The sequence below is a fragment of the Dermochelys coriacea genome, chromosome 3 (assembly GCF_009764565.3).
Source record: "Dermochelys coriacea isolate rDerCor1 chromosome 3, rDerCor1.pri.v4, whole genome shotgun sequence".
Taxonomy (NCBI): Eukaryota; Metazoa; Chordata; order Testudines; family Dermochelyidae; genus Dermochelys; species Dermochelys coriacea.
The window spans coordinates 114,814,274-114,826,846 of NC_050070.1; the positions used below are offsets into that span (position 1 = coordinate 114,814,274).

The window sequence follows — 12,573 nt, forward strand, 5'->3', positions numbered from 1 at the left end:
CCTCAGAATGGAATCTTTCTCTGTCTTGGTCTTCTCTGCAGTCCATTTTGGATTACTTGCTCCATCTGAAGCACCAGGATCTGGCACTGTCATCGGTCAAGGTTCACTTGTTGAACCTTGTTCAACTTGTTCAAGGTTCACATCTTGGCCTTCCATTCTCCAGTCCAAGGCAGATCAGTCTTTTCCCATGAGATGATGATCAGGTTCCTCAAGGGTTTAGAAAGACACTACTCACAAATCCATGAACCGATTACCCCCATGGGACTTAACCCTGGTCCTGTCAAGGCTCGCTGGACTCCCCTTTGAGTTGTTGGCATCCTGTTCTCCACTGCTTCTCTTGTGGAAGGTTGCTTTCCTAGTGGCGATTACATCAGCCAGAAGAGTCTCTGAAATCAAAGCCCTGACTTCAGAAACCCCTTATACGGTGTTCTTCAAGGGCAAGGTCTACTGCCCTTGTGCCCCCAACTGCCCTTCCTACCAAAGGTGGTGTTGCAGTTCAATAACAATCAGGACTCTTCTTCTTTCCAAAGCCTCACAGCACCAATGTGGAACATTGGCTACATACTTTAGAGCGGGGTGGCCAAACTTACTGACATGCCGAGCCGCTTATCATAATCTTCAGAAGTTTGAGAGGTGGGCGTGCCAACTGTGGCTCAAGGCTTCAGTCCTGTGGGCTGTGCCAGCTGTGGCTCGGGGCTTCAGTCCTGCTCCTGCTGAAGCCCTGAGCCCCACCAGATGCCTCCTGCAGACCCCCCTCCCTGTAGGGCATAAGCCCCAAGCCCCACCATCCTGCCACAGGGCAGAAGCCTTGAGTTCTCCCCACCCCAGTCTAGTAGTGGAGAATGGGGTGGGAGTGTGGGGGAGACTCAGTGAGCTGCACTTTCACTATAAAAGAGCTGCATGTGGCTCGCGAGCCGCACTTTGGCCACCCCGCTTCAGATGTTAGACGAGGTCCTGGCCTTCTATATTGAAAGGAAGAAGCCCTTTTGCAAGTCTGGGCAGCTTTTCGTAGCTGTGGTGGACAGAATGAAAGGACTACTGGTGTCATCCTAAAGAATATCACCCTGGATCACTGCCTGCATCTGAGCTTGTTACAAGCAGATGAAGGTCTCATTCCACAAGGGGCCCAGGCTTCATCAGCAGTGTTCTTTGTGCGGATACCAACCCTGGACATCTGCCGGGCCACAACGTGGTTGTTGATTCATATCTTCACATCCCACTATGCCATCACCTAGCAGGCCCGTGACCATGCCGATTTCAGTAGAGGAGTGTTGCAATCAGTACGTCCACGAACTCTGATCCCACCTCGAGGGCTACTGCTTGTGAGTCACCTAGCATGGAATTGACAAGAGCAAGCACTCCCAGAAAAAAACTGGCTACTAACCTTTCGTAACTGTTGTTCTTCAAGATGTTGCTCGTGTCCATTCCATGACCTGCCCTCCTGTTCCGCCGTCGGAGTTTCCAGCAAGAAGGAACTGGGAAGGCACAGAGCCAGCAATGCCCTTTATACCAACGCAGGAGCACTGCAGACACCATGGCAGGCCCTATGGATCCCACTGAGGGAAAAATCTCTGGCATCTGTGCATGGCACACACATCCCTAGCATGGAATGGGCATGAGCAGCAAATCTCAAAGAACAACAGTTACGAAAGATCAGTAACTATTTTTTTCTTTGATAAATTTTTCGGGGGCAGACAAGCCAATTATGGATATGGGAGGAACAAAAAAAGTCAAATAGTGAAAGAACAAAATATGGACACCGTGTAGAATCAAGCACGTGGGTTTATTACGCACAGCACTGCCGCAGTGTCACCTTGCTTATTAGGCTCAGAGACACTGCCAAACAATTGATTACAATGGATTATATGGATTTTCCATGGGCGGAGGGAAATGACAGGGTAGGCAGTCCCAAACCCCTGGATAGGTCTAGCAGCAAGACAAGATAAGCACAGTAGCCAATGGTCAAAAGGTTACATAATGTCTCTGCCCATGATTTCAGGTTAACACATGACACTTAATTAGTACACAAGTGTTTTCCTTTAAACTACATAGAGTGTGTTAGTATAAAATATATATGTTGAATTCTGATTTGGGATCCATAGGAATGAAGTAGCTCCCCTGATTGTCCGACAGTTACATACCTAGGAATTAAAGCAAAAGGACAAACAAAAGGATATAGCAATAAAGATGTTCATTTGTGTTTCTAAGGCAGGCAATGGCTTGGAGGAGAGATGCACATCTGTGAGAGGGAGGATATCATATCTCATCTCATACTGACATGTTTGAACCTCTTCCATAAACTCGGGGCTGGTGTGTAGGAAGGCACCTCTTCTAGAGAAGAAACAGGGCCTCTTTCATTCCTTTGGTCTGTTTGCAACTTTGAGATAAAGCCCCCAATTATAATTTCTACCTGGCTTCTTGCTGACCAAGCTTATCTTAGCAAAAAGCAAGGTTGTCGTTTGTTTGTTCTGCTTTTTAGCTAATATTGTTCACTATTTGCTAGGCCTCTGTCATCTTGACCAAACTCTGGATTTTTGGGCCTGTAAAAAGAGCTGACAGTCTATATATCAGGTTGTAACATAAACAGCATATGGATTTTGGCCCTTCAAACAGTCACTGAGCAGGAAAGCTAGTCCTATCTAGCTATGAACAGACTTGGAACTGAAGGCCCTGAGAATTGGGAATGGGAAGATCATGATTTCTCTGCTGTCCATGTGGCTCTGCAAGCCATGAACACAGATGTGACTGTGTGTTTTTGCAAGGGCTACAGGCAGATGTGGGTGTGTGTTGTGGCAGACTAAATTGTTCTGACTAGATCAAGAGCTGCAACCTTTTTGATGTTGCACACTTCAAAGCATTTTGAATGTCCAGGCTCTATGACTGCAGTCCATAACTTTAGCAGTATATGGACAGGAGACAACCGATCACTTTCATTTTTTTTAAACTACTTAAACATATGCAGTTAAAGTTCCCATTCAAGTGGGAGTTAAGAATATTTTAATTGAGGACTAAATACTATGAGATGAAAGGATTGAAAGACCTTGAAATACCAAAATAACTAGAGTATAATTCACATTGTAAGCTTGAAATGCTTGCGTTTAGCGCTAGTATTTGAGCACATGTATTTTTCTTTTATGCCTTTGTCATGGGGTGGTACCCTGAGGATCCTTTCCAGTCTCACTCACTCACCCGGTCTTCTTCTTCATCAGTGCACTTTATTATATTCTTTTCACAGGCCACAGCTGGTAGTGTTATTTTACATATATTTAGAGTCAATAACCAGCTTCCCAACTTGTTTCTAGGGAAGGGAACAGTACTACCTCTGCCTTCATTCCTGTCTGCTCATAAAATCCTAGCTGCTGGGGGTTGCTCCTCCTCAATTAGCCCCTCAGCTGTAGCTCTTCTCAGTTAATTGGCACCTTAGGTCAGTTACCTGTTGTCCAGTTAAGTCCCAATTAACAAACACTGGTGGGGAGCTGAGTGACAAGGTGTTGAGTTAGCTGAAGACTCAGCATTCCTGTTGCACCCTTTCATTTGCCAATCAAACACTTTTGAAACATGAACTTTCCTTCCTCCCTTTTCATTATTTTTGGAACAGTGGCACAGTTTTTCCCCCAACTCATAATCTGAATGAATCATTCTACATCATTCTGTGAAGATTTCTGTATAAATACCTTTTGCATAAATATGTTCAAAATGCACCAGAATCCTAAAAAATGAGGGAGCAATAAGACTGGCTGGAAAGCATACCCTGTGGATCACTCAGCATTACTTGGCAAAGCAAAAGAAGTTAGGAAATCACAAGAGGAAGGGAATAGTAATCTCTGCTGTGTAAGGCTGGGAGGTAAAAGATACAAAACAGCTCTTAATGCTAAATCAAGAGTTAGATTAAATATGTTTGTTTCAAGTATTTCTTAATATGGGCCAGATGAGAAGAATATGTTTAGAGTGAGGAAGCTGGCTGAAAGCCCAATGGATTGGGTTCTACAATTTCATTATGAATCTGATTTACATTGGCAGTAACTGATATTAGTTATGTAAATGAGCTGGTGAGCTTCATCTTTCCTGAATAGTTGTTTCTAGTTCTGGAAATGGTAGACATCTGCTTCCTGTAACAGACATTGAGGAGCAAATTGGCTTTTGTACATTAGTGGCCAAACTGTTTTCAACCCCATTTTACTGGGGACAAAATATTTTGTGGTTGATAAATAATGAGCCATTTTCACAGAGAACCACTATCTCTTGGGCTTTCTGGAGTGTCTGTGCTTGATTTAAACCTCGTTCCATCCAAATCATTTTCAAATGTGGTTTGGACTGACCAGCATAGATGAGGCTAAACTTATAAGGACCCGCTCAGTAATTGGGGCCCTGTTGTGCAGTGCACACACATGGTAAGACATTCCCTGTCCCATAGAGTCTACAATCTAAATTGTATAAAGCCATTTCCAAAAAACACTTAAGTCTGTGTGACCCCAAACTGTCTTTTAAAACATGGTTCAAATCCCAATGTAGAGGGGGTCAAAGAAAGCAGAAGTAAAATAGTGATCTGAGGGACTCTGAGATGCTTCTTTAGCTATGAAGTTTGTACAGAAAATGCAGTCAAAAAGGCTACACTGAGTTGAGGAAAATGAGTACAGAGAAGAAGGTACAAAGAGCAGAAAGAAGATATGGCTCTAAGGAAAAGAAAGTTTTCCAGTTTATGGCCAGAGCAAAAAGCAGGTTGAAATCAGTTAAGGTTGTATGAAAAATGAGTGGGGAAATTAAAAACTACTTTGTCAAGCAGCTTGCTGAGAAAGGGCAGGGTAACAGTGGAACAGTAGTGAGTGTGTGTTAGGTTCGAGGGAGTTGTTTTTTGAAGACCGGAATGAACAGTGGCAGGTTTTGGAGCTATTTGGAAGGTACGAGAGACAAATGAGGGGTTGACAGTGCTAGTAAAGTAGGCGTCAGGATAAAGTGACAGGACTGAATGATGAGAAGGGAGGGAGAAGATGTAAGTTTTCTTAGGGACTGGATGATGGTAGGGGGCAATAATGTCATGAATTAAAACAATTTGAGATTGAAATAGGGAAACAAATCCCTTGTATCTGGGCAGGGAAAGGATGTATGGGTGGGGTTAGGGGTAGTGTCGTGGAGCAGAAGGAGTGAGGATTACCAGCAACTCAGACAACTACAATTTTGTCCCATTTAAGGGCAGCATTATGCTTATTGAAAACTAGACCGGATCAAGCACTAAAAATCATGTAGATTACTTTCCACAGATGTGGAGTGGGAATGGACTAAGTGTCATACTGTATTACCCATTTGTAAAATGTGATGGCCTGTCACAACCTAGGAAATAGCTCTACCACAAAAAAATCTGCCTACTAAGTTTCTTATTTGCAATATGTAATATACATATTAATAGATTTCAGAGTAGCAGCCGTGTTAGTCTGTATCCACAAAAAGAAAAGGAGGACTTGTGGCACCTTAGAGACTAACACATTTATTTGAGCATAAGCTTTCGTGAGCTACAGCTCACTTCATCGGATGCATTGGAGCTGTAGCTCATGAAAGCTTATGCTCAAATAAATGTGTTAGTCTCTGAGGTGCCATAAGTTCTCATTTTCTTTATACATATTAATATAATACGTACTAAATAAGTACAACCTACATATCTCAGTGGTGGCTCCTGTGGCTCCTGTCCTGTAGGGTTGGCTCCCTGCTCCAGGCATTGCGACCTCTGGGGTTGCAGCACTGCTCAGGGTTGGCCTGGCCATCTTTGTGTGAGTGGTGTTTCTAGCTGGCACATGGGGCCACAGCACCACTCACTCAAATTTGGCCAGCTCCCTGTCATCATGACGGAGGCGTGGCTGGGCTAAACCTGAGCAGCGCTGATGCTCCCAGCAACAAGTTGTAACACACGAAGTGGGGAACTGAGCCCAGAGAGCCCTACAGGACTGGAGCCGCAGCTGCAGGGTGGGTGCGGAGTGGGCTCTGCAACTCTCTTTCCCAGGATAGAAACTCCTCCCCATGCTTTGTCTTCCACATGACCCTTTTGGACACATTTTGATGACCCAAGTTTGAGTCATGACCCACAGATAGAAAAAACCTAATATGTCAGAATTTCTCAATCTTCATTTGCTATAATTTAGGGCCCTATCAAATACACGGTCCTTTTTGGTCAATTTCATGGTTATAGGATTTTAAAAATAATAAATTTCATGATTTCAGCTATTTAAACTGTAGGGGTCCTGACCTAAAAAGGAGTTGTGGCGGGGGGGAGGGTTGCGGTACTCTGCAACTGCTCTACCTTTAGAGCTGGGCAGCTGAAGAGTGGTGGCTGCTGACTGGAGCCTAGCTCTGAAGGCAGAGCCGCCACCAGCAGCTGCACAGAAGTAAGGATGGCATGGTATAGTATTGCCACCCTTACTTGTGTGCTGCTGCCTGCAGAGCTGGGCCCTCAGTCAGCAGCCGTCACTCTCCGGCTGTGCTGCTGCTGGCAGGGTGCTGTCTTCAGAGCTGGGTGCCCGGCTAACAGCTGCTGAAGTCAGTGCAGAAGTAAAGGTGGCAATACTCAACCTCCCTAAAATAACCTTGTGACCTCCTTCCCCCTTTTGGGTCAGGATTGCCAATTTGAGAAATGCTGGTCTCCCCTGAGAAATCTGTATAGTATAAGGTGAAAGACCAGATTTCATGGGGGGAGACCAGAGTTCATGATCTGTGACACATTTTTCATGGCTGTGAATTTGGTAGGGCCCTTGCTATAATTGAGTCCATTTCAAGCATATTGGGATGTGAAAACATGGCACGTTTTCTTGATCGTCTTTTTTTTTTTTTTTTTTTTAAATCACTCTTTCACTTAACAGGGAGTGGTAATTGTTCTTTTGTAATTAGTCCTCTTTAAAAACGGATGTGTAGGACAAGTAAGCATATTCCACTAGCTGCACTTTGCCAGTCAGTGAGCATAGGGAATGTGCTCACTTGTCCTACGTCAGTTATTCTTCAGTAAAGTACGTGAAAGTAGTTGGTAGACTTAATGTCTTTTGCGCTGCAAGACACTTCCATTTTACAGGACTCAAAATTTATTTTCTCATGACTGTTTTTTTTTTTTCAGGAGAACATCAGAGTTAATGTTACTATGTTAAAAACCAGTGGAGAATCTCAAGAAGCACAGGTTTGTTGTTTTTGTTTACTCAACATATTAGTAAGTTATGAATCAAACTCTACCTGTGAATGTGTGGGTTCCGCAGATGATGATCATTTCAGTATTTTATACAATAGTGACTCACTAATCTGTTCTTTATTTATGAAACTGAAAATCTGTCTATATTAATATTTTGCCCGCTATCTTTTATTTTTTTAAGGTTGTCTTTAATATCACCTACAACAGTGGACAGATCTATGTAAATGACTTTGCTATGAAGAGAGGTGTCACCCGGATTAAGTGTCAGACTTTAATATGTGAGTACTGTTCAGTTCTTTATCTCGGATCTGCTTCCATGTCCCCTAGGGAAAGACATAATTCATTGCCATGGTGCTCTCTGAAGGTCAGCAATATTTGGAAACAACACAGTTACAGAGTTAGGATGTGTTTAGAATCAACATGAAACAAAATCTGACATCCTCATTTGTTCCCCTGTCCCAGTCATGTCCTTGGTATTTACATGGTTTCACCTGAAATACAGACCTGGTGTATATTTTTGAAAGGGGAGGGTTTTGCACTAGACTGGGTAATGTGAATATGATGATGCAACTCCCCACTGCTAATGATTGTCTCCCTATGTTGGGTAGCACACATCCAAAGAGAGTTTGAGTAGGATAAATAAAGATCAACATAATCCTAATTTCTAAGTATATTTTGCCATTATGTCCTCCTTCCGCATACATTGGGACTGCAGGTTTCTCACATGTAAGATACTGTTGTGTAGGTGTTGCAATCCTGATATTTTATACTGTCTGTAATGGGGAAAGCTGCTGTTTCCCCCACTAGTTCAATAAGAACATAAGAATGGCCATACTGGGTCAGACCAAAGGTCCATCCAGCCCAGTATCCTGTCTTCTGACAGTGGCCAGTGCCAGGTGCCCCAGAGGGAATGAACAGAACAGGTAATCATCAAGTGATCCATCCCATCGCCCATTCCCAATTCAAACTGGAAGTGGAATGGACACGTGCAATCACTCAAAAAGGAACAGTTACTTACCTGTTCTGTAAATGTTGTTCTTTGAGATGTGTTGCACATATCTGTTCCACGACCCAGCAAACATGTCTGTTCTCCTTCCCCTAGTTCAGTGTTGTAGTCTTGTGCAAGGACTGCCAATCAAAAGTGTTTTGATATTTGGATTTGCACAGTGGATTGCATAATTAATGAAGCTGAGACAACAATGTTCATTTGACTGAAGATCCTTTTACATGCAGATTTAATACTTATGGTCAGTCTCAAGGTTGGCTTCTGAGATCATCTGCCCTTTATGATCAGACCTTTACTAATGGCCTTTTAAATTGCTTCTCTAAACTGTGACCTCGTCTTTTGAAAACCCAAAGGATGACAAATGAATAATTAAATACTCGCTTTTTGGGGTAGGCAGTAACTCATTACTATTTGTCTCATGTAGTAAAAGTATGGTTCTTCCTTTTTCATCTCTAGTATAGATTATAAAACATTTCAAAGTGTAACCACTTCAGAGGTAATTGACTCAAGAAAAATACAAGACAAGATTTTATTCACTAGTGTAAGGCCTAATCCTGTGAGATGATGAGCATTCTCAAATTCTATTTTCTTTCTAATTGTCCAACCCACTAATCTACAGTGCTTTTGAAATTTTACAGATGTGCTATGTAAATCAGAAACTAGGCAAAAATTAGTGATTTGACCCCAGGTCTAGGAACCAGGAACTCTAGAGTTCTGTTCTCAGCTTTGTGACCTTGGCACAAGACTTTTAACCTCTCTACAGGGTTGTTGTGAGGTTTAATTAGATAATATTGGTAAAGTTCTTTGAAGATCTAAAGTGCTATAGGATTACTAAGGTCCTCATTCTGATGTCTCTTATGTTATCGTAAAAGCAAATTAACTACACTGACTTTATCTGAGGTCTGAGTCAGGCCCTAATTATTCAAGTTCTTGCCTTGGACAGAAGTCTTCCAGTTCTTACTGAGGAGTTCTGTGTTAAGAACTTTGCCAAATCCTGCTCAGCACCTCTTAAGCACTTGTAACTCCTATTGAGATCAATGGGTTCAATTTTGCTAAGTGGTGAACGTCTTCACTTCCCATTAAACTTAATAGAATTCAGGAGACTTAGCATTTAAAGGTTAGGAGGATTGGGAGCTGCAGGTGCTTTGCATCTCTTAGGATTTGGTCCTTTAACTGTATATTCAATATTGTGATTCAGAAAATGTTCAACAAGCTTGTGGGTCCACTGGGAGATACCTATATAAATTATCTTAATATTTTCTCTTATCTGGCAACAATTTTTTCATAATGCAAGGCATTGCTGCATAAATAAAAAAAACTTTTTTTAATTAAAAAAATCTTTTGATATTAAGGGGCTTTACTGTAAAAGCAATGAACATTTTAGGGTCTTATTCGGTGATTGAAGACACAAGGCCAAGCACTTTGTGCTTCCCAACACTGACAAGCTGTGCAGTGCATCAATGGCCTGGATGTCACATCCAGACCAGCCTCAATTCATATGCCTGACCACCTGCACATCAAAATATCAATGCAAACTTGGACTCCTCATTTCCACAACAAACTGTCTTTCACATCTAACACACACACACTAGCGGTGGGAGCATGGTATTTGGGGAGGAGGACAGCAGATGTGTCCAGGAAGCATTGAGAGAGAGAGATGGAGGGCTGCAGAGTGTGTGCTCATGGTAGACTTTGAGGTGGTGAGTATGAGGCAGTTTTGGGTAGTAAAGTCATGAGGTTGGCAGGGGGCTATGAGAAGGCAGGAGCAGTGGTGTCTTAACACAGTGAGGAGGGGTGTAGCTTGGGCCAAGGATACCCCATTCCCCAATGTGCTGGCGAATCCCTTCCCTGCCTTTGGGCCCAGCATATGCTGTGTGTGGAGAAGGGTAGTGGACATTCTCCTGAAGGCTTTGGTGACTGTTGAGGGGGCAATGGCTCCCTTGGTGGCCACCTGAAGAAGGAAAATGGGGTGTGAACCAAGCAGGTATCCCCAGGAGGAGAGGGTTGACCTCCTTTAAAGTTTTTACACAAACTCCCGCTGATATTTTTCTAAGCTGTTGAATGAGTGGTGGTTTTGTTTGCAGCATCATCCCTTTGTATTTCTCTAGACAGTTGAGATAGGATGACAACTGAGGTGTAAATGGAGCGTGTCAGTTGGATTGGATGCAGACAAGTTTAGACAGACAGTTGCACCTTTTTCCTCTCCTGGTGTGAAACTGCAACTTAAAAATAAGTACACATAGCCTTTTCTACACTACTTGTCCCTCTCCGATTTCCCATAGTTATGTGATTCAGTCAGTCAGTGAAAGCATTAGTGCAGTCAGGTTGAGAGGCATGCCAGTCTTTTAAGCACTGTATCATTTTAGGACAGCATTGAAAACACTGATAGTGGCCTCTCTACCCTAAAATTCCCAACATGGCTGCCACCAATGGTACTGTACCATGGAGAGCAATGATAGAAAATTTTAGGGGAAAAAGTGAAGAGTAGACCGCACTGTGGAAAGTTATAATGTCTCTGTAATTGTGTTCATTGTACTTTTGCAGTTCTAGTAAGTTTTGACATTGGGATAATGGTGTATTTGCTGGGTACATATCATTCTTTGTCAATGTTATAAAATTAACTTCCTCAAGGGTGGACTAACATATGTCATTTATTGGATGAGACTTCTGTTTCTCTTTGTGACTTTGTGCACTGTATAATTATCTGTTGACAGTGGAAACTGGAAACTCTGATAATCTATTGGATCGAAGGCATTGGGGAATTGTTAGCGTTCGCATCATGTTTCGTGAGTGGCCCTTGGCATCCAGATCGAATTTGCAATTGATTGTCATTCAGGAAGAGGTGATGGAAATTGATGGGAGAGAGGTAATGCCAACCATGCTTATTTGCCCATTCTAAACCAGAATAGTAATTTACACATGTTTTAACTCTCATATGCTTAAGTGCTTTGCTGGATTGGGGATAAAGCGCTTAGCACCTTGCAAGACTAGACTATTTTGTCTCCTGCTAGAATATTGTGTGTGAATTTTAAGCACTACCCTATCCCCAAAAACTTGGTAGTTGCAATGAAAATAATCATCACAGCTAGGATTTTGGAGAGACACCCTGAGGACAAATGAGCTCTTAGGAAAAAATTATCTAATTTGCCTCTGGAAAGATGTTTCTCAATTATAGTGGAGATGAGAAATCAGGAAATATCGCTAAGCAAAAAAATTGAAAAGTATGCAGCACTTTGTTTTTTCAAAACTTGGCATAAACAGTTAGCCGCTCACTCTGCAGACCCGAGAAGTTCCATACTGAGCATCCCCTAATGATACAAGTTGCTGCTGCAAGTAGAAATGTCCAGGTTATGGTGTAGTATACATTTGTCTTTTACACAGGCTCTAGTTTTTTGTTGAGATTTTTACTATCAAATTTACCACCGCACAATGGCTTAGTCTCCTTTCACTGTGCCTGCACAGACATTTAACAGGTAGTACATTTGTCAAAACAATTGAGTGGAGCTTATTAAGGGGATCTCGTAATTCATTGTTTCAAGTATGTATGTATTACACCTTTTATTATGAAAACAATTAGCCTGCGTTGCACTGGTTCCTGCTGTGACTACCATAGAGTAATATTGCTTTGTTTCAGATCTTTCACTATTCTGTACAAAATACTTCAAATCTTCCTAGGGAGTTAGTACTAGCCTATTAAACTGCTTTATTTCTCTCTGGGCTTTCACCCTTTCCAACCTGAAGAAGAGCACTATGTAAGCTCAAAAGCTTGTCTCTTACTAATAGAAGTTGGTCCAATAAAAGATGGTCACCCACCTTGTCTCTTTAATAGCCCGAGACCAACACTACATGCAATCTTGTTTATCAGCTGAGAGTGAACAGATTTCTATTATGCAGTAGTTCTAATTCTAAGCTATGCAATACTGTGCACCACATAAGGGCAGGGTCTAGCTACTAGCTTACATCCACCTGCATTCCTTTTTGCAGTCTTTATCCTGGACCCAGTGCACATGCCGGATTTCGGTCAGTTCCTGATCTTGTATTTTGAACAGCTGTTCTATTACTCTTCACACTGAAATTTTTTCCTACAAGTCAGTACTTCAAATGATCATTTTTTAAAAATAAAGAAGTCAAAATAATACATCACCTAATATTTGTGTGGAGGAAAAATGAGTTTTGTTATATTTTAGGTCAATCTAGTATAAATATGGTTACAAAATATGCATAGTATGTTTGTACTTTTTAATAACTGTTACGTTAGTGTTGTGCCACTCCCTCCTCTGAATATTGTAGCTTTAAATTAAAGAGTGTGTCGATAAGTGTAAGCTTCTGGCAGGACAAATGGAGATATTAATCATGTTGGCAGAACTTGTTTTGCAGATGAGCTGAACTGCTGCAGGTCACATCA

The 12,573-nt window shown here is 42.1% G+C and overlaps 1 protein-coding gene across 2 annotated transcripts in view; it reads left to right on the top strand.

The window, feature by feature from the left end:
• GINM1 (glycoprotein integral membrane 1) overlaps positions 1 to 12,573 on the top strand; it is a 32,283-nt gene that overhangs the window by 12,117 nt on the left and 7,593 nt on the right. For both annotated transcript variants that reach the window (XM_038397959.2, XM_038397961.2), the window contains exons 2-4: positions 7,094 to 7,153; positions 7,344 to 7,440; positions 10,883 to 11,034. In XM_038397959.2, coding sequence (XP_038253887.1) covers positions 7,094 to 7,153; positions 7,344 to 7,440; positions 10,883 to 11,034 — 309 coding nt within the window. The remainder of the gene's footprint in view (positions 1 to 7,093; positions 7,154 to 7,343; positions 7,441 to 10,882; positions 11,035 to 12,573) is intronic.